The sequence below is a fragment of the Myxine glutinosa genome, chromosome 3, assembly GCF_964187855.1.
Source record: "Myxine glutinosa chromosome 3, kmMyxGlut1.1, whole genome shotgun sequence".
Taxonomy (NCBI): domain Eukaryota; kingdom Metazoa; phylum Chordata; class Myxini; order Myxiniformes; family Myxinidae; genus Myxine; species Myxine glutinosa.
In genome coordinates this window covers 169,294,053-169,317,671 of record NC_136263.1, presented here as the reverse complement: position 1 = coordinate 169,317,671, position 23,619 = coordinate 169,294,053, and the positions used below count along the sequence as shown (strand labels likewise).

Genomic DNA, 23,619 nt, shown 5'->3' with positions numbered 1-23,619 from the left:
TTCTGAAGATTCTGAAGTACCATACTCTGTTTTTGTGATTCTGATGTACGATACTCTGTTTTAGAGATTCTGATGTACGATACTCTGTTTTTGAGATTCTGATGTACCATACTCTGTTTTTGAGATTCTGATGTACGATACTCTGTTTTTGAGATTCTGATGTACCATACTCTGTTTTTGAGATTCTGATGTACCATACTCTGTTTTTGAGATTCTGATGTACCATACTCTGTTTTTGAGATTCTGATGTACCATACTCTGTTTTGAGATTCTGATGTACCATACTCTGTTTTTGAGATTCTGATGTACCATACTCTGTTTTTGAGATTCTGATGTACCATACTCTGTTTTTGAGATTCTGATGTACCATACTCTGTTTTGAGATTCTGATGTACCATACTCTGTTTTTGAGATCGTAATGTACCATACTCTGTTTTTGAGATTCTGATGTACCATACTCTGTTTTTGAGATTCTGATGTACCATACTCTGTTTTTGAGATTATAATGTACCATACTCTGTTTTTGAGATTATAATGTACCATATGCTGTTTTAAAGATTTTGATGTACCATACTCTGTTTTTGAGATTCTGATGTATCATACTCTATTTTTAAGATTCTGATGTACCATACTCTGTTTTTGAGATTATAATGTACCATACTCTGTTTTTGAGATTATGATGTACCATACTCTGTTTTTAAGATTCTGATGTACCATACTCTGTTTTTGAGATTATGATGTACCATACTCTGTTTTTGAGATTCTGATGTACCATACTCTGTTTTTGAGATTCTGATGTACCATACTCTGTTTTTGAGATTCTGATATACCATACTCTGTTTTTGAGATTATAATGTACCATACTCTGTTTTTGAGATTATAATGTACCATATGCTGTTTTTAAGATTTTAATGTACCATACTCTGTTCTGAAGATTCTGAAGTACCATACTCTGTTTTTGTGATTCTGATGTACGATACTCTGTTTTAGAGATTCTGATGTACGATACTCTGTTTTTGAGATTCTGATGTACCATACTCTGTTTTTGAGATTCTGATGTACCATACTCTGTTTTTGAGATTCTGATGTACCATACTCTGTTTTTGAGATTCTGATGTACCATACTCTGTTTTGAGATTCTGATGTACCATACTCTGTTTTTGAGATTCTGATGTACCATACTCTGTTTTTGAGATTCTGATGTACCATACTCTGTTTTTGAGATTCTGATGTACCATACTCTGTTTTGAGATTCTGATGTACCATACTCTGTTTTTGAGATTCTGATGTACGATACTCTGTTTTTGAGATTCTGATGTACCATACTCTGTTTTTGAGATTCTGATGTACCATACTCTGTTTTTGAGATTCTGATGTACCATACTCTGTTTTTGAGATTCTGATGTACCATACTCTGTTTTGAGATTCTGATGTACCATACTCTGTTTTGAGATTCTGATGTACCATACTCTGTTTTTGAGATTCTGATGTACGATACTCTGTTTTTGAGATTCTGATGTACCATACTCTGTTTTTGAGATTCTGATGTACCATACTCTGTTTTTGAGATTCTGATGTACCATACTCTGTTTTTGAGATTCTGATGTACCATACTCTGTTTTGAGATTCTGATGTACCATACTCTGTTTTTGAGATTCTGATGTACCATACTCTGTTTTTGAGATTCTGATGTACCATACTCTGTTTTTGAGATTCTGATGTACCATACTCTGTTTTGAGATTCTGATGTACCATACTCTGTTTTTGAGATTCTGATGTACCATACTCTGTTTTTGAGATTCTGATGTACCATACTCTGTTTTTGAGATTATGATGTACCATACTCTGTTTTTGAGATTCTGATGTACCATACTCTGTTTTTGAGATTCTGATGTAACATACTCTGTTTTGAGATTCTGATATACCATACTCTGTTTTTGAGATTCTGATGTACCATACTCTGTTTTTAAGATTCTGATGTACCATACTGTGTTTTTGAGATTGTAATGTACCATACTCTGTTTTTGAGATTCTGATGTACCATACTCTGTTTTTGAGATTCTGATGTACCATACTCTGTTTTTGAGATTCTGATGTACCATACTCTGTTTTTGAGATTCTGATGTACCATACTCTGTTTTTGAGATTCTGATGTACCATACTCTGTTTTGAGATTCTGATGTACCATACTCTGTTTTTGAGATTCTGATGTACCATACTCTGTTTTTGAGATTCTGATGTACCATACTCTGTTTTTGAGATTCTGATGTACCATACTCTGTTTTGAGATTCTGATGTACCATACTCTGTTTTTGAGATCGTAATGTACCATACTCTGTTTTTGAGATTCTGATGTACCATACTCTGTTTTTGAGATTCTGATGTACCATACTCTGTTTTTGAGATTCTGATGTACCATACTCTGTTTTGAGATTCTGATGTACCATACTCTGTTTTTGAGATCGTAATGTACCATACTCTGTTTTTGAGATTCTGATGTACCATACTCTGTTTTTGAGATTCTGATGTACCATACTCTGTTTTTGAGATTATAATGTACCATACTCTGTTTTTGAGATTATAATGTACCATATGCTGTTTTAAAGATTTTGATGTACCATACTCTGTTTTTGAGATTCTGATGTATCATACTCTATTTTTAAGATTCTGATGTACCATACTCTGTTTTTGAGATTATAATGTACCATACTCTGTTTTTGAGATTATGATGTACCATACTCTGTTTTTAAGATTCTGATGTACCATACTCTGTTTTTGAGATTATGATGTACCATACTCTGTTTTTGAGATTCTGATGTACCATACTCTGTTTTTGAGATTCTGATGTACCATACTCTGTTTTTGAGATTATAATGTACCATACTCTGTTTTTGAGATTATAATGTACCATATGCTGTTTTTAAGATTTTGATGTACCATACTCTGTTCTGAAGATTCTGAAGTACCATACTCTGTTTTTGAGATTCTGATATACCATACTCTGTTTTTGAGATTATAATGTACCATACTCTGTTTTTGAGATTATAATGTACCATATGCTGTTTTTAAGATTTTGATGTACCATACTCTGTTCTGAAGATTCTGAAGTACCATACTCTGTTTTTGTGATTCTGATGTACGATACTCTGTTTTAGAGATTCTGATGTACGATACTCTGTTTTTGAGATTCTGATGTACCATACTCTGTTTTTGAGATTCTGATGTACGATACTCTGTTTTTGAGATTCTGATGTACCATACTCTGTTTTTGAGATTCTGATGTACCATACTCTGTTTTTGAGATTCTGATGTACCATACTCTGTTTTTGAGATTCTGATGTACCATACTCTGTTTTGAGATTCTGATGTACCATACTCTGTTTTTGAGATTCTGATGTACCATACTCTGTTTTTGAGATTCTGATGTACCATACTCTGTTTTTGAGATTCTGATGTACCATACTCTGTTTTGAGATTCTGATGTACCATACTCTGTTTTTGAGATCGTAATGTACCATACTCTGTTTTTGAGATTCTGATGTACCATACTCTGTTTTTGAGATTCTGATGTACCATACTCTGTTTTTGAGATTATAATGTACCATACTCTGTTTTTGAGATTATAATGTACCATATGCTGTTTTAAAGATTTTGATGTACCATACTCTGTTTTTGAGATTCTGATGTATCATACTCTATTTTTAAGATTCTGATGTACCATACTCTGTTTTTGAGATTATAATGTACCATACTCTGTTTTTGAGATTATGATGTACCATACTCTGTTTTTAAGATTCTGATGTACCATACTCTGTTTTTGAGATTATGATGTACCATACTCTGTTTTTGAGATTCTGATGTACCATACTCTGTTTTTGAGATTCTGATGTACCATACTCTGTTTTTGAGATTCTGATATACCATACTCTGTTTTTGAGATTATAATGTACCATACTCTGTTTTTGAGATTATAATGTACCATATGCTGTTTTTAAGATTTTAATGTACCATACTCTGTTCTGAAGATTCTGAAGTACCATACTCTGTTTTTGTGATTCTGATGTACGATACTCTGTTTTAGAGATTCTGATGTACGATACTCTGTTTTTGAGATTCTGATGTACCATACTCTGTTTTTGAGATTCTGATGTACCATACTCTGTTTTTGAGATTCTGATGTACCATACTCTGTTTTTGAGATTCTGATGTACCATACTCTGTTTTGAGATTCTGATGTACCATACTCTGTTTTTGAGATTCTGATGTACCATACTCTGTTTTTGAGATTCTGATGTACCATACTCTGTTTTTGAGATTCTGATGTACCATACTCTGTTTTGAGATTCTGATGTACCATACTCTGTTTTTGAGATTCTGATGTACGATACTCTGTTTTTGAGATTCTGATGTACCATACTCTGTTTTTGAGATTCTGATGTACCATACTCTGTTTTTGAGATTCTGATGTACCATACTCTGTTTTTGAGATTCTGATGTACCATACTCTGTTTTGAGATTCTGATGTACCATACTCTGTTTTTGAGATTCTGATGTACCATACTCTGTTTTTGAGATTCTGATGTACCATACTCTGTTTTTGAGATTCTGATGTACCATACTCTGTTTTGAGATTCTGATGTACCATACTCTGTTTTTGAGATTCTGATGTACCATACTCTGTTTTTGAGATTCTGATGTACCATACTCTGTTTTTGAGATTATGATGTACCATACTCTGTTTTTGAGATTCTGATGTACCATACTCTGTTTTTGAGATTCTGATGTAACATACTCTGTTTTGAGATTCTGATATACCATACTCTGTTTTTGAGATTCTGATGTACCATACTCTGTTTTTAAGATTCTGATGTACCATACTGTGTTTTTGAGATTGTAATGTACCATACTCTGTTTTTGAGATTCTGATGTACCATACTCTGTTTTTGAGATTCTGATGTACCATACTCTGTTTTTGAGATTCTGATGTACCATACTCTGTTTTTGAGATTCTGATGTACCATACTCTGTTTTTGAGATTCTGATGTACCATACTCTGTTTTGAGATTCTGATGTACCATACTCTGTTTTTGAGATTCTGATGTACCATACTCTGTTTTTGAGATTCTGATGTACCATACTCTGTTTTTGAGATTCTGATGTACCATACTCTGTTTTGAGATTCTGATGTACCATACTCTGTTTTTGAGATCGTAATGTACCATACTCTGTTTTTGAGATTCTGATGTACCATACTCTGTTTTTGAGATTCTGATGTACCATACTCTGTTTTTGAGATTATAATGTACCATACTCTGTTTTTGAGATTATAATGTACCATATGCTGTTTTAAAGATTTTGATGTACCATACTCTGTTTTTGAGATTCTGATGTATCATACTCTATTTTTAAGATTCTGATGTACCATACTCTGTTTTTGAGATTATAATGTACCATACTCTGTTTTTGAGATTATGATGTACCATACTCTGTTTTTAAGATTCTGATGTACCATACTCTGTTTTTGAGATTATGATGTACCATACTCTGTTTTTGAGATTCTGATGTACCATACTCTGTTTTTGAGATTCTGATGTACCATACTCTGTTTTTGAGATTCTGATATACCATACTCTGTTTTTGAGATTATAATGTACCATACTCTGTTTTTGAGATTATAATGTACCATATGCTGTTTTTAAGATTTTAATGTACCATACTCTGTTCTGAAGATTCTGAAGTACCATACTCTGTTTTTGTGATTCTGATGTACGATACTCTGTTTTAGAGATTCTGATGTACGATACTCTGTTTTTGAGATTCTGATGTACCATACTCTGTTTTTGAGATTCTGATGTACCATACTCTGTTTTTGAGATTCTGATGTACCATACTCTGTTTTGAGATTCTGATGTACCATACTCTGTTTTTGAGATTCTGATGTACCATACTCTGTTTTTGAGATTCTGATGTACCATACTCTGTTTTTGAGATTCTGATGTATCATACTCTGTTTTGAGATTCTGATGTACCATACTCTGTTTTTGAGATTCTGATGTACGATACTCTGTTTTTGAGATTCTGATGTACCATACTCTGTTTTTGAGATTCTGATGTACCATACTCTGTTTTTGAGATTCTGATGTACCATACTCTGTTTTTGAGATTCTGATGTACCATACTCTGTTTTGAGATTCTGATGTACCATTCTCTGTTTTTGAGATTCTGATGTACCATACTCTGTTTTTGAGATTCTGATGTACCATACTCTGTTTTTGAGATTCTGATGTACCATACTCTGTTTTGAGATTCTGATGTACCATACTCTGTTTTTGAGATTCTGATGTACCATACTCTGTTTTTGAGATTCTGATGTACCATACTCTGTTTTTGAGATTATGATGTACCATACTCTGTTTTTGAGATTCTGATGTACCATACTCTGTTTTTGAGATTCTGATGTAACATACTCTGTTTTGAGATTCTGATATACCATACTCTGTTTTTGAGATTCTGATGTACCATACTCTGTTTTTAAGATTCTGATGTACCATACTGTGTTTTTGAGATTGTAATGTACCATACTCTGTTTTTGAGATTCTGATGTACCATACTCTGTTTTTGAGATTCTGATGTACCATACTCTGTTTTTGAGATTATGATGTACCATACTCTGTTTTTGAGATTCTGATGTACCATACTCTGTTTTTGAGATTCTGATGTACCATACTCTGTTTTTAAGATTCTGATGTACCATACTGTGTTTTTGAGATTGTAATGTACCATACTCTGTTTTTGTGTCGGTGAAGCTGAAGCAGTTTCTTTGCAACTGGGGTGGTTTGCCATTGCTGTCTCAGCATGTGCCTTTTATGGTGCCTGCAATAGCGAAGGTCACAGGAGGATGTATGTAACGTCCACCAGCTAATGCCGGCAGATGGAACCCCAAGCTTTATGTCCATCCGAAGGATGTTTCACAGTCAGGATGGATCACCCCGCCAGTGAAACACTGGAATGACACGAGAGTTTCTGTCTGGGTCTGGATTCCTACCCAGGATAGATGGCCGAGAGGTGTTTGTGCAATCCTCTCGGCCATCCTGCCAGCCCTGGGCGATATCAAACATGGTCTATTTGGCTGTTGTTACCGTGATAGTGGCAGCCATATCGAGACCAGTGTTAAAGGAAAAGGAAGGCCAGCGATAGAGGGAGGGTGATGCTGATGACCTAAAATACCTTTTCTTCAATTGATGCAAAATTACACGAGCCAGTTTAAACGCGTGGGACCTCAGGAATGCTCCAACGGTCCAACACACATATCTGCGGCTGCTTTTGGAGGCCGTCCGTGACAGAATGCAGGCCGTGTTGAAAGAGAGCAGAGCCAAAACGGGACGCACAGAGTCTCTGGCCATGCCCGGAGCTTGGGCAGCAGAATGAGAAAGAGAGACTGCCACCACGGGCAGATAAACGTGAGAAATAATAGCTCGTCAGCGGGCCTTGCTTATGCTTAAGGTGAGGCTCGGTGCCAAGATGGAGGCCCAGACACGCGTTAATACTGCCGTGCCTCCTTCAGGTGAGTCATGCCCTGTCTGGCTGAAGGCTGCAAACGCTGCTTGTTGGGTAAGCCGAGGGACCTTCTAAAGATGGGCCCCAGAAGCTGCTAAACACGGTATGAAGGAAAGTTTTGTGAGAGCAGGAGAAGAGGGAGGGTTTAGAGATAAATACTTCTTTGCACGGTTTATTTTTCATGAACCCTTTGAACATATACACATAGTGTTTCCAAAAGCATTCCCATTCCAAAGCCAATCCCAGCCTCACCGGAGTTGATAAATAAACCGATTTTTATCTAGCAGTGGTCCAGTGGAGGCGCTTGCAGCGCATGCAGGCCTAAACGTTGAGAGACGGTGTACTTCAGACAAATTGCAAAGACTTTAGCAGACAATGGGAAAAAAAATCAGCACGGTCCATGTGGGGATTTAAACCTGACACCACAGCATCCTGAGTAATGTGCTCAGATGCTGAAGCCAAACAGGCCTGACAAGCCAAACAGGCTTATCCATTGAAGTTTCACATGATCCATTCTGTTAAAACTAGGCCTAGAACAAATATTCAATCAATGCTCTCATTTATGATTCGTTGGATGCAATGATTTTTAATCGGTACTTGAAATGAATATTGAATATATGAACCTACTGAGATTTCTGACCTCTTCTCAAATCGAACCCTTTCGCAATCCCAAGCTTGGTGGAAACGTCTTGCAGCCCTGGCCTTGGCCCTGCCTTTCCTCCTCCCCAATTATTTTTTCTGTTGTGCCATGTCAAGTGTCAAGCAAGTACACGGGGCCCCTATCAACTGACGAGAAATGTCAGGCCGAACAGAGAGCGCTACCACAAGGAAAGTGACGTGCCCGCAGAATTAGGAGGGAGAGTCGTCAAATGGCTCCAGCTGGCCCGTCTGCATGGAAAAGTCTGCCAGCCAGACGGCCTGGAAATGCACTCACAGGCAGAACAGTCAAAACATATCGAGGACAGGCTGGGAGAGGAGCCGCGGGGTTGGAAAAGGTCGAGGAGATCAGTCGGCTATAAGCACGGATAGTGGGAGGAACTCTGGCGGAGCTAGGCCTGAGAAGTTACAAGGCAAGAGGCAATGGAGCGTGGGATGAAAGCAAAGCCTTTATTTTAGAAACGACCTTCACTACCGAAAGCAAGATCCCTGAGCTCAAGCGGTGACGTACGCGTTCTCCCAGAAACGGTTTGAACATGGATGCCATTCCTGTCATCCGAGTGTAAAACACAAGTGTTTTCCTCCGCAACATAAAAACAAGTGTTTTACTATTTGCACCGAGAAGGTAAAAACCAAAACGAAAAGTTTTTTGCGAGAATAAAACGTCGAGACAGTTGCACCGTCTCCATTATAACTCTGAAAAAGTCTGCGAGGAACTAAGGGAAAATCATCGGGGCCCAGACAGGCTGGAAACAGCACGGCCAATCAGGAGCCGGACAGTCTTTTCCAGTGGCCTATCAAAGGCTGCAGGGGGAGTGCGTGAAGGTAATTCTCTTCATCCGGCTGTCTCCCTGCAGGGGAGGGAATCTCGGGCCTCAAATTTAGTGGTGGTTGCGGATAATGCAAAAGCCGCAGAGCAAGTCATGTATTCAAATGCAATTTAGCAACAGCACACAAGGAGTGCGGCAGTCCGGCAATTAGGCATGCTTAATGGGAGTAACTCTGCTATCGCTTTCCTTCCTTCCTTATTCGCTATTCTGCTGAAAAGGCCGTAACTTGAAAAAAAAAAAAAAAAAAAGCTCAGGTAGACCACAAATTTTTCACTTCTTCTTCTTTAAAGTCCACAACTACTCCCATGTTCTTTTTGGGGTGGGCCGGTGAAGTTTGGCCCAAGTCGGCTGGCCAGGCCGGAAGTTCGACGGAGATTTGGGTAGGAATTTGTAATTTGTTCAGGGTTCCAACGATAGCCTGGGTACTCTTCACTATGGACACGCTGGGATATTTAAGTCCACCAATTAGTGCTGGCAGATGGACCACCGAGTTTAACGTTCACCCAAAAGATGGCACACACATTGTTGACTCTCCCTGCCTGTGACACACCAGGATGACAGTTTATAGCTGGGCCCAGATTCAAACACGGGCGAGAAGACTTCGAGGCGAGTGTGGGTACATCTCGGCCATAATGCCCTTAAATCTGCACCGCTTACAATTGTTGCATATGATCCGATGCCACTTGTTCAACCAGATTTGCCAACATACATCGTTGTTTTGGTGGCATTACCCACGAATGGTGTGTTTTGGTGCTCACCCCTGAGGAATTGGCACATGATGCTGGGATCCCAGGCTCAGATCCCATACACGAGGCTATTGGAATTGTTTATGGCCAGTCCACGTGCTTGCTCTGTCTGCATTCGACACATTGGTATGCAGGGCCGCAGGGATGCATTCGCCTCTCTCTTGGCCATAGTACAAATGCTAATGTCCACAAATAGGCGTACTTGCATCCCACACTAGGTTTAATTTTAGTGATTCAAAGTTTTCGAAAAATTCCACTTGTACTCTTTCTCTTGAGTACAAGCTCTCCCATGAGCCTTCAGACAGAGCAGAAAAACAAAATGTCAGCTTGATATGTTCTAAAACTTTCACAAAGGCCTATAACCTTTCAGTGGTCTTCCTCTTCTCTGTCCGAGCCAACAATATCCATAGAAAGACTTGCAAGGGTTGGGAGAGAGTTGCTCCAAAACAAAATACAACCGTTCCTTCCAGTGGCCCGGCTCCATTTCGACTGAAGATAAACACAGGAATGCTTTTTGCGTCCCTGCCCGCCAGGCTTCTCCAGTCCGCATGGCGATGCTTTTACAACACGAGAGTTTGAGTGGTTTACATAAAGGCTCAATTACCTTGGACCGAGACTCCAAACAGCGCTAAAGAAAGCATGTGTTCCAATGAGCATGGCGTCACGTTTTGCTCGCTCAGGTTTTACGGATTACCCGAAACACACGAAGGACACGCAGATTGTGTTACCGCAACCTCCTCCGCCAAGCCAGAACACATCCTCATGCGGGCAGTGGTGAATGTGATGCAATAGAAAATGACAAACTACAACAGCGCACGCTAGGTATGCCAAATGGATAAATAAATAAATAAAAGCACAATGCAAAAAATTCACTTTCCCACAGCCTCCCCCTCAATAGGTCATGCTTGGAAAGACGTAACTCTGACTGACCTAATTATGGTCACACCTGTCTTTATGATGGTTAATTGGTCAGAATCCAGAGGTTTTGCAAGTGAAGCAAGTCTGCTTCACTTGTGTAAACTTTAAAGCACGTGAGTGGACCTGTTTAAAGAGTCTGCCACTGTGTGCTGGTACCTTGGCCAAACTCCAAACTCCCGTCCTCACCTCAAAGGCACCGCAGCAGCGGCTGGTTGCATCAAAATGTCCGTGCAATCGGCAGACAACGCGCATAACTGGGTGGAGAGATAAGAAGGGCAGGTTTTGAGTGCATGCGAGCCCCTTTAAGGACAAACCCAAGCATCATGGGCATAGTTTATCTTATATCAAAGGGGAAAAATCCAAGACATTTGTCAAAGAACGTAAGCTGAAAAATGACAGTTTTGAAAAGCAATGGAAAAGCAATTTTCACACAGGATATTAAAGACAGTCGAAAGCTTTGTACATCAAAAAAAAAACAAATAAATAAAAAACAATATATATATATTTATATATACATATACACATGATAGGCTAATGTGTCTGTCTGTCCCACCCTGTAATAGCGAAATGCTCCACGGTGAGAAAACAATATTAAGTAAAAATTGCTTCAACCTAATCCAAACCTACAGGAAAATTGTAATATTTTCAATCAGACAAATTTTTTTAATCCAGGTGGTGTATAGGCAACAGACCGCTACCTCAATCACTGCCGAAATTATTTTTTCTTTGCTCTTAATATATACTAGAATATAAGACCCGTCGCTTCGCTGACGGAAATACCTATCTTTGCTGCAATGGCTAATCTATGGGGGAAGAAAAATTTCCTGGGAGATACTGCTCTCCGTGCAGGGCTAACCAACTCCGTGCAGGGTTAACCAACTCCGTGCAGGGATCCTGCTCTCCGTGTCACGTGTTGGAATTTTCAGTTTTGACACGCGTGTCCATGTAACCATAAAAACAAAAAAAAATTGGGGGGGGGGGGGCGGGAGGGAGGTGGTCACAAACACTCCCAGGAGTTACCCAAATCCACCGTAGTTGGATTTATTGAAATCCGTTAATCCGTTCTCAAGTTATAACACGACAAACAGACAAACAGGCAGACAGACATGGCTCCTTTTACAATATAGATATAGCTCTTTCATCCAGCACAATAAGAATAGGCTTCCTCTTTTTTTCCATTTTTTACGGCATAGCCCATGGGGCAATGCCGTCGAGAACAGTGTTTGTCCGTCTGTATGTATGTATGTCCCCTCAAACGTATACCAATCAGAGCTGAGGATCTGGTCACATGACAGGGTGATGCGATTATGTCTGATGTCATTACGGCGGTATGGCGGCTGACTCTCCACAAACCGCCATTTTGATTTATATGCCGTTCATGCCGAACATATCGTCGAACCTGTCATATATCACAATCGCCATGCTCTACATTTACGTTTTTCATTTAGTGTGAAACACAAACAAACCGATTGTTAAAATGACCATCAAATATTGAAAGCATCGGCGTTACGTCTCTTCCAACAAAACGGTACGTACCCAACCCTTGTGGGGTATAATCTAGATTACAGTAGATCTTCCCTCAGTTCTGAAAGTAAAACTTACCTCATGGATGTCTGGATTCCTCCAAATTTATTTGTTCAATGTTATAAACAGCATTAGCGACTGTTTAAAAAGCTAATCATGTGTGTTTGTGGTTTATAATATTTCACAAGCCCGGCTATGCCACTGTTAGACTTTCGGTCTTGTTTATATTGTGCTATTTTTACCACGTGCTTCTGCTAGTTATCTACAATATAAAGCACAGTGTCAGTTTGTGTGTTTGTACAGATGTCTGTCCCACTTCATCAGGGTAGGTTTTAAGGCCAATCTATTAACACGAATGTGTGTTCACTGTGGTCTATTTTGGAATATGAAACAAATTCGAAAAACATTTTCCATAAAAGAGTAACTATGTCTATTCTATTGGAATTGTAGATGGTGGCTTGCAAACCGAGCCTCAAGGGCGGTGTACAGGAACGTTTTTTAAATATAACAATAAATACAAGGCGCACGGAGGTGAAATTCACTGCACGTGATGTGAAACGCACTCAGAGTAAAACGAGTGTTCATTTACATCAATATGATGCCTTATAAATAAAGTAGATAGAAGCACACCTGACACAAGGCCGAGGCTTCAGACTTTGACACACTCACGAGGCTTCACCGTCGAATAAACTGTTCCAACCTATCATATTTGACGGGCTTTTTTACTAGTCTATAATAATACAGTATATGTTCCCTAAAAAGGAAGTCCAATAAAATATATAATAATAATAACCACCTTTAGAGGCCATTTTTCCCCGCAAGCGGGGGTTGGCCTTTTTCGGGAACCGTGGTTGTTGTTGTTTTTCGGTCCCCTTTTTGAAGCAATGTTTTACGGCCGGATGCCCTTCCTGACGCCAACCCTTTTTGCCGCCCTAAAGAAGGAAGTTCAATACAAGAAGCAATTATGGGCCCATCAAGGCCTACAAAAAGGTTGACAACCTCTGGTTGTTTGTCCATGCTCTATTGTTATAAATGCCAAACGACAAACAAGGAAGCAGCACGTACAATTTATTACAGCCCCTGGTATGATTTTGATGGGGATTCGAACTGCCACCCTTTTAGACTCAAAAGTTGATACTATAAGTATAACCATTTCGCAACAGAGAATGGTGTTGTCACTGTTCTAAAAGGTAGTTGCTCCTCAGCAAAAAAAATAGACAGTCATGCTGTTTCATTTAGCAATTAATCATTCCCCAGAAGTTTCGTTTTTCAGAAAACTTTTATAACATGTTCAACTTCTATAAAATATATAAACAAGACGTTGTAAAGCATAAAAAACAACTTACGGTAGTGTTTTTCCATAGTATTACAAAGTTGAAGCTTGTTCAGTTGTAGCGAATGATGTTGTTTCAGTTTATTTCCCACATTTAATGATCCTTGCATTTGGGTGAGTGAAGTTGGTAAGGGGATGCGAGATGTAGAAATAAAACATAAAAGGGAGCTAGACATCTATGCATGACTAATAGATTTTGAGTGTCACCGTAAATCTCAACTCTCGGTTAAAATGAAACATCCCTAAATCACAACGTAAACATCAAAACTCGCGTTTCATCCAATTCCTTTCTTTTTGCCAACCACAAGATCTGCTGATGCGAAACGTGATACTTGACACCATGTTGAGGACAAGACAAGACACCAGGCTAGGTTGTGCGAAAGGCAATTGTGATTACAGCTGTTAAGCATCTGAACTTAGAAATCTCAGCCGTGCGCATTCCAGGAAGTGAGCTCTAATAAAAGACAGACTGTCCTAATAAACTAAGATTCGATTCATACACCGATGTAAGAGCCAAGGGGAAATTGCATCTCGAGCCCAAGCTCAACAATACAAGGTAGAGACAACTGTACCGTATTGTTGACAGTAATGGGATGTATGTCAGTTGAACCCGGGCTGTTCACTTCCAACATAATGACTTCCTGCTGAGAGCCACCACAGATACCTGAAGTTGACTGAACTTGCACTTTCTGCCACTAGACCTCTTCGGATGCTCATCTGATGACTTGGGGAATCAAATCGGTCGGAGGGGGGGGGGGGGGGATAGAGCTGCTATACCCACTTAAAATAGAGTTATATTCACTGTTGGGCCTGGACTGAAGAGGTGCCTTCTCCTGTTTCAAGTCCCAGCTGCAAATACACTGAAATCCAGAGGGTTTGGTTGGTGTTCCCACTGACCACTGCCTCATGATGCTGTGACCAAAGGTGGGAAATAGATCTTTTGCCAATAGATCAAATAAAATGCAATATTCTATGTATGTACAGTCACGTGAAAAAGTAAGTACACCCCATGTAAAGTTTTGACTTTTTCAACATATTTCAACATACAGCTATTTGATCTTCATTTCAACAATATTGATAGATAAAGGTGATATAATGTAACAAATATCATGAAACATTTACATTTGTAGTCCATTGTATAATTTAAATAAACATAAATGCAAATTTCACATGTGGAAAAAGTAAGTGAGAAAAAGTAAGTGAGAAATAGTATAGAATGTAGCAAGCTGTGAGTGAGTGCAAGTGGCAGAGATATCACAATATCTAAGGCACGTCAGAGGTGTCCAAGTCAATGGGAGACCATCCAAGTAACAGTAAATGTCGAAAGTGCAGTACAAATGTGCAAAGAAGAGTGGAACTGCACAACATGAGACAAAACTTCCCAGATCATTGAAGACCAGCTTTCGCCAAACTCTTGTGGCTTTGTGCGGGGTGTTGAAGCAGATCCTGCTACTCACTCACTGCCGCCCCCCATCCCCATACAAGATAGGTTGTACTGCAGTGTCATAGATACGACAACATTGTATTTTCGACCTTTTTGGCCAGCTCACTCAGAGTACTAAATGGTCAAAGAGGTCAAGAGTACAATAGTCTTGTACCTATATATTCACTGTAGTATGACCTATCCTATAGGAAGCTGTTGTGAATGAGTAGAAACATTGGCTTTTGTCAACCAGAAAAGCTCATACGTTTTAATATGTAATTGTCTGGCTGTCTCTCGTGATATACTTGTGGGGATTATGTACAATATGGTGTGTGGTAGACGCATATGCTGCTTGTGCATTCATAGCTGGCGTGGCATACCTTTCTCAGTCCAAAAACAGTGGAATCAGGCTTCAGAAAGGGATGGGAAGGAAGGAGGATATTGGAGAAAATGAAAGGTGGAGGCAAATAAATGAAAACAATCTTGTTGAGCAAATAAAGGGGAAAGAAATGCTGCAACAGGGCACCTATAAGTACATAATATGTATACATGGGTGGGGAGATGGGAGGGGTTTTTGGGGTGATGTATTTAGCTTACTAGTACACCCACTCCATATGCGAAACCTCAGGAAGAGATTGCGACTGTTTAGTGTTAAACAGCAGTTGCGACTGTTTCAAAAGGTGTTTGCGGTATATAATATTTTGGGTTGCCCACACTAAATGCCAAAATTAGCTATTTATACACATTAACATGGCGCTTGTTCAAGGAGGAAAACACCCTCGTGAGACCGGATATTGCTCGTATAAATATAGTTTTGTAATAACATTAATATTATGCTATTATATTTAGTGGTATTACTTTTGTTATTAGAATTGGCCATGGAAAAATGTCACGATTAGCTATCTTAACACGGATATACACCACCATGTATGTATATACATGTATGCCTGGTGTTGGCTTAGTGGTTAGGGTGCCGGCTTGGGATCCTAGGATCCTGGGTTCGAATCAGAGTCGATCGCTGAATTAACGCCAGGGGGGTTGACTCAGCCTGTCATCCTTCCGAGGTCGGCAAATTGAGTACCAGCTTGCTGGGATGAATGATCACGGTGTGTACCCAGATTTAGAATAGGTACACCGTATCCCTGCGCATCGTAAGAGGTGACCAAGGGTTGGCGTCAGGAAGGGCATCCGGCCATAAAAACATTGCCTCAAACAGGTAACCATGATTGTCATGGGGCCCGCAAGGATAACCCCCGCTCTAGCGGGGAAAATGGCCTTAAAACGATCATTCATTCATTTTTTTAGAAAAAAAAAATATATATATATATTGCAGACATCAGATCAAGATGACTCAGAAACATTTGTATATTTACCGTGGTGTCAGACCATATTAATAATTGCATTCATTAGATCTAATTTTGCATCACACCACAATCTGTGTCTTTCTGGCTAATTTTCAGGTACTACAAAATTCTCTACAACATTGATCTATAGCAGAAACCTTTCGAGTGAAATTAACCAGAAATTTCACAAAATTCCAATACTCCCATCAGACTACAAGGGATTCCGCTTCACTCATACAAATAATAATTGTTTAGGCAACAACCCACATATAAAGGAAATGGACAGGAGCACAAAGCAACAGAAGCAATGAATGTTCAAAGAGAACACCATTCAAGTATCTCCAAAGCGAACACTCTTTATGGTTAGAAAAGTAGGTTCATGGAATTGTTAAGGTTAACAAGCTTGTTAGTGGAACCCACGATCGTCGCCAGTGGAGAGCGAATGTTGCAGAGGTGGATGAAAGTCATCGCTTATGAGACGGTGCATATGTTTGGAACCCTGACTGCTTTTTGCATTATTTATTCCTTTCCGAGGTAGACTGCTCATGGGACTACAAACTGGTCTCTGGAGAAATGCAATAGAACAAGCAGATGAGTGAAAATCTGTCTTCTACTCAATACTGAATTTGCAAAATGCATACTTTGTAATAAAATAAGCACAACTACCTACGGATGTAAATTTTTTCAGTGTGATCTATCGTTATTGTATGGGGCTGGCAGGATAGCTTTAATGATGTACACACTTGTCTTTAAACCACCTAGCCTGGGTACAAATCTGTTCCCACCTATAAACTGTCAACCTTGTGTTCCGCATGCAAGGAGAGGAATAATTGAGTGTGCCGTCCATCGGAAGGATGCTCAGCTGGAGTACCCATCTACCAGCACCGGTCATGGGAGGGATGTCTAAGACACCACAGCATCATTTGAAAAGAGGAGAGTTATCATGAATACCCTGAATAAATTCCCACCAGTCACAAATCAGGCCTGAAAAGGCAGTTTGTGAGGCTTGGACCAAACCCACAATAAGGTAGGGCCTGAAAGGTCAGTTTGTGAGAAGTAACGCCGTTAGAATGACTTGCAGTAGTAGTAGTCGTAGTAGTAGTACAAGTACTTACTACCAGGTTAATTTGCTCAGCAGAGTAAACCCTGTTCACGTTCATGCTCTTTCCAGGGTGTCGGTGTTGCCAAAGCAGTCACAAGGCTGAGAATACAATGTGTGGTTTGCCATTGCAGTTCCCAGCACTAGTCATAGCAGGAATTTACAATTTTGCCACTGTACAAGCAAACAACAGTACTCAAGAGAAAGACTAATGTCGATGCATATGGATATATATATATATATATATATCTGTGCAGTGTCTGTGTTGTCTTGTGTTGTCTTGTCACTGAACTACTCCCTCAAACTTTTGTGAAATCCTACTAAACTTCTGGTATGCACCTATCTCTTCCGTCGGTATGTCCTAAGGGTATTTTTTTGAAAATGTTTTTGAAAGTGTTTTTTTTGGGGGGAAATTTTTTTTTTCAACTTAAGTTTTCAACTTCAATTGTTTATAAAATGTAATATCACGTATATTACAAATACATTTGTGCATTATGATTGTTTGAATTATGATTGGTGTAAACCATGACAAAACAGCAACTCAGGTAGTCATTTATCTATATCTACACATCTGGGCAGTGTCTGTTGTCGCTGAACTACTCCCAAAAACGTTTGTTTCCGTGGTTGTGAAGTGTTTTTAACAAAGTGGTGGTGGTTTTGAATCACGTGGTGGTGAGGTATTTTGAATTATGTGGTGGTGAGCTGTTTTTAAATCATGTGGTGGTGAGGTGTTTAGAAATTAGTTGGTGATGAGGTGTTTTGAATTACTTGGTGGTGAGGTGTTTTGAATTGCTTGGTGGTGAGGTGTTTTGAATTACTTGGTGGTGAGGTGATTTGAATTACGTGGTGGTTACGGTGTTTTGAATTACGTGGTGGTGAGGTGTTTTAATTTATGTGGTGGTGAGGTGTTTTGAATTACATGGTGGTAAGGTGTTTTGAATTACATGGGGGTAAGGTGTTTTGAATTACGTGGTGGTGAGGTGTTTAAATGATGTGGTGGTGAGGTGTTTTGATTTACATGGGGGTAAGGTGTTTTGAATTACATGGTGGTAAGGGTTTTGAATTACATGGGGGTAAGGTGTTTTGAATTACGTGGTGGTGAGGTGTTTTAAATGATGTGGTGGTGAGGTATTTTGATTTACATGGGGGTAAGGTGTTTTGAATTACATGGGGGTAAGGTGTTTTGAATTACGTGGTGGTGAGGTGTTTTGAATTACTTGGTGGTGAGGTGATTTGAATTACGTGGTGGTTACGGTGTTTTGAATTACGTGGTGGTGAGGTGTTTTAATTTATGTGGTGGTGAGGTGTTTTGAATTACATGGTGGTAAGGTGTTTTGAATTACATGGGGGTAAGGTGTTTTGAATTACGTGGTGGTGATGTGTTTTAATTTATGTGGTGGTGAGGTGTTTTGATTTACATGGGGGTAAGGTGTTTTGAATTACGTGGTGGTGAGGTGTTTTAAATTATGTGGTGGTAAGCTGTTTTAAATTACATGGTGGTGAGGTGTTTTGAATTACATGGGGGTGAGGTGTTTTGGATTACGTGGTGGTGAGGTATTTTAAATTAGGTGGGGCTGAGGTATTTTCAATTACATGAGGGTGAGGTGTTTTAAATTACTTGGTGGTGAGGTGTTTTAAATTACTTGGTGGTGAGGTGTTTTTAATTACTTGGTGGTGAGGTATTTTTAATTTCGTGGTGGTGAGGAGTAATCGTCCCAAACTTCCAGTCTGCACCTACCCCTTCCGTATGTATGTGCTGAGGTTTTTTTTTATTTTTATTTTTTATATTTTTTCAATCTAGATCTTCAACCGAAATTGCCTATAAAAATGTAATGTCACAAACACTACAAATAAATTTGTGCAAAATAATTGTTTGTATTATGATTGGTGTAAATCATGACAACACAGCAACTCAGGTGCTGTCATTATCCACAGCTAAAATAAGCCCGTTCCTCAGTAACGACTGCGCTCGCCTCACCAAGCTAGTATATAGTCACGTGAAAAAGTAAGTACACCCCATGTAAAGTTTTGACTTTTTCAACATATTTCAACATACAGCTATTTGATCTTCATTTCAACAATATTGATAGATAACGGTGATATAATATAACAAATATCATGAAACATTTACATTTTGTAGTCCATTGTATAATTTAAATAAACATAAATGCAAATTTCGCATGTGGAAAAAATAAGTACACCCCTACATTTATCACTACTTCAAATACCTTAAATTAGAATCAGGTGCACCAGCTCAGGTGCAAATGCTTAGAACATCATTAGAGAGGATCTTGGAGGAACCTGTCTTAATTAAACCTCAGACATTTAGTTTGGTTTGCTCTTTGTTGTTGAAGTGTGTGGCGTCACCATGCCCAGATCAAAAGAGCTCTCTGAGGCCGTCAGAAAGAAGGTTATAGATGCCTACGAGTCTGGGAAGGGATTTAAAAAGATCTCCAAACAATTTGAAATCAATCATTCGACTGTCCGAAAGATCATCTACAAGTGGAGAAGATTCCAAACAACTGCCAACTTGTTCAGGCCAGGCCGCTCCAGCAAGTTCAGCCCGAGAGCAGACTGCAAGATGCTGAAAGAAGTCTCTAAGAACCCCAGAATGTCATCATGGGACCTACAGGTAGCTCTTGCCACTGTTGATGTCAAAGTGCACGAGTCTACCATTAGAAAGAGGCTGCACAAATTTGATCAACATGGGAGGTGTGCCAGGAGGAAACCTTTCCTGTCCAGAAAGAACATCAGGGCAAGACTAACGTTTGCCAATGAACACGTAGGCAAAGACCAGCACTTCTGGAACAATGTGCTCTGGACAGATGAGTCAAAGGTAGAGCTATTTGGCCACAGTACCAGAAGACATGTTTGGCGAAACCCAAAGACAGCATTTGACCACAAGAACCTGATACCAACTGTAAAGCATGGTGGTGGAAATATTATGGTTTGGGGCAGCTTTGCTTCAACAGGGCCTGGGCAGCTCACCATCATATAATCCACTATGAATTCTTCATTGTACCAGAGAGTGCTTGAGGATAATGTGAGGCCATCTGTCGGAATGTTGAAGCTCAACCGAGAGTGGACCTTGCAACATGAAAACGACCCTAAACATACCAGTAAATCCACCAAGGAATGGCTGAAAAGAAAGAAATGGAGGGTTCTGGAATGGCCAAGTCAAAGCCCGGATCAAAATCCCATCGAGATGTTGTGGGGGGATTTTAAACGAGCTGTGCATGCAAGAAACCCCTCAAACATCGCACAGCTGAAAGAATTCTGCATGGAGGAGTGGGCAAAAATTTCTCCCAGTCGATGTCAGAGACTGGTAGACAGTTATAAGAAATGCCTACTTGAGGTTGTTTCTGCCAAAGGGGGCAATACCCCCTATTAGAGACAAGGGTGCACTTACTTTTTCCACATGCGAAATTTGCATTTATGTTTATTTAAATTATACAATGGACTACAAAATGTAAATGTTTCATGATATTTGTTATATTATATCACCTTTATCTATTAATATTGTTGAAATGAAGATCAAATAGCTGTATGTTGAAATATGTTGAAAAAGTCAAAACTTTACATGGGGTGTACTTACTTTTTCACGTGACTGTATATATACTGTATAATGGGTATATGAAAAGGCACCTTGAATAGTGATTTTTACATCCTGGCTTGAATAGTGAGCATGACTCACATGGTGAAATTGCATAATCCATAATGAATACCTTTTTTGGTGGCAGTGGATTTTATTTTTTTAGAAATCTTTACAAAATAATTTAAAATGAAAGAAAGAAATATCTAATTTACATAAGTATTCAGCCCCCTGAGTCAATACTTCATAGAAGCGACTTTAGCAGCGATAGCAGCTTTAAGTCTTCTTGGGTATGTCTGTATCAGCATTGCACATCTGGATTTGGGGAGTTTCTCCCATTATTCCTTGCAGATTTGCTCAAGCTCAGATTTTCGAGCTTTTGCAGATATGAATAGCATTCTTCAAGTCTTTCCACAGATTCTTCATGGGATTCAGGTTTGGGCTTTGGATGGGCCACTCAAGGACTTTCACGTTCTTGTTATGAGGCCATTCCAGTGTTGCTTTAGCTGTATGCTTGGGGTCTTTATCCTGTTGGGACGTAAATCTTCACCGCAGTCTAAGGTCTTTTGCACTCTAAAGCAGGTTCTCCTTACATATTTGCCCGTATTTGGCTACATTCATTGGTCCCTCTATCCTTACAAGTATCCCAGTCCCTGCCGATGAAAAGTATCCCCAAAGCATGATGCTGCCACCACCATGTTTCGCGGTAGGAATGGTGTCAGATGGGTCATGAGCTGTGCTCAGTTTATGCCAGTCGTAGCACTTTGCATCAGGCCATACAGTTTAATTTTCGTCTCATCAGACCACATAATATTTGGCCTCGTGCTCTCAGAGTCTTTCAACTGCCTTTTTGCAAACACAGGTGTGCTGTCATGTGCATTTTTGTCAGGAGTGGCTTCTGTCTGGCTACTTTCCCATAAAGCCTACATTTGTGAAGTGCTGCTGAGACTGTTGTACTCCTGGCAGGTTCTTCCATCTCAGCCAAGGAACTCTGTGGTTCTCTCACAGTGGTTATTGAGTCCTAGATCAACTCCCTGACCAGGGTCCTTCTTGCCTGGTTACTCAGTTTGGTTGGATGCACCGGAAGAGTTTGGGGGGAAGGGGAGGTTAGGGGGGAATGCCCCCACATAAAAAATTTTCATTAGTTTACAATTAAGATAAAAACATCCCGTATTTAAATGTGAGTAACAATAATGAACGTAAACTGTATTAGTGATTTCATGTACACTGTAACTACACTAACAAACGGTAATTTTTGAAGTCACACTTAGCTACCCATTATTAGTCCCCTACCGATGTACATCGTAGGGGACTATGGGTTTGCACTCCGTCCCTCCGTCTGTCAGTCTGTCAGTCTGTCAGTCCGTCACGCAAAGAACAGTTTTCCGGACTTTTTTTTCTAAACTCTTAATGCTAATGATTTCAAACTTGGTACGTGGTTTCCTCATGATAACGTACGGATGAAGTTCGAACTTCACGACGTTTCGATCATTTTTGACAAAGTTATGGCACTTTGAACTTTGGTAATATTCCCCAACAGTTTTCCGGACGACAGACTGCCGGTAGGGGACATGTATTGCAGCGCAATACTCAGAATGCTTCTTAATATTAAGCCCTTGCTTCCCAGGTAGAGAAGTCAAACTACACCTCTGGTTGGACGGTCAGCTTTAGGAAGTGTCTGGGTAGTTCCATATTTTTCCATTTCCTAATGATGGAGCTCACTCTGTTCTTGGGAACTTTCAACACTCCTGACATTGTTTTATACCTTTCCCCAGATTTATGCCTCCTCACAAATATATTTCAGAGTTCTACTAAGTTCTCTGACTTGCACTATCAACTGTGGGATCTTGTATAGAAAGGTGTGTTTCTTTCTAAAATATGTCCAATCATTTGAATTGGCCACAGTTGGACTCCACTTAAGTTGTAGAGACGTCTCAAGGATGATCAAAAGGAATTGGATGTACCTGAGCTCAATATTGGTACCTGAGATCAATATTATAAGGGGTTGTTGAATACTTATTAACTTGAGACATTTCAGCTTTTCATTTAATTATCTTGTAAAAAATTTAAAAAACAAATTCCACTTTGACATTGTGGGGTATTATGTATAGATCAGTCACCAAAAAAATCTCAATTTCAACCATTTTAAATTCAGGGTGTAACACAACAAAATGTGAAAAAAGTCAACGGGTGTAAATACTTTCTGAAGGAACGGTACATTAGATTACCCTTGCAACTGGAAAAACGTCAGAGTAAGACATAAAGTAAAATGTGTACTGAGGAGGCAGTGAGTGTTTCCTTTAAGACAGTATATTGTAAGTTCATTGTGTAAAACCTCCTGTCTATCACGTGAGTAATTGTTGCACTGGGCATTTAACACCAAAGACACACTGGAAAGTGCATTACACTTTCATAGGAACAACCATCACAAACTGTTTGGCCGACAGGCTGCACAAGCCATGGCAGTGAGGTCTGCAGCAGAGACCTGGATGATTAAGTGGAACACTTTTGTTCTTGACCGTCCCACAGGGTGGGATGGCTCAGAATATGGCCCCACCCACATCCAGTGGGCAGTCAATAACAGAGACTCACTAGAG

At 39.6% G+C, this 23,619-nt stretch overlaps 1 protein-coding gene across 2 annotated transcripts in view; it reads right to left on the bottom strand.

Moving 5' to 3' along the window:
- The window catches only part of LOC137423927 (uncharacterized), a 398,662-nt gene that overhangs the window by 271,758 nt on the left and 103,285 nt on the right, over positions 1-23,619 (bottom strand). For both annotated transcript variants that reach the window (XM_078774727.1, XM_078774728.1), the window contains exon 2: positions 10,895-10,962. In XM_078774727.1, coding sequence (XP_078630853.1) covers positions 10,895-10,962 — 68 coding nt within the window. The remainder of the gene's footprint in view (positions 1-10,894; positions 10,963-23,619) is intronic.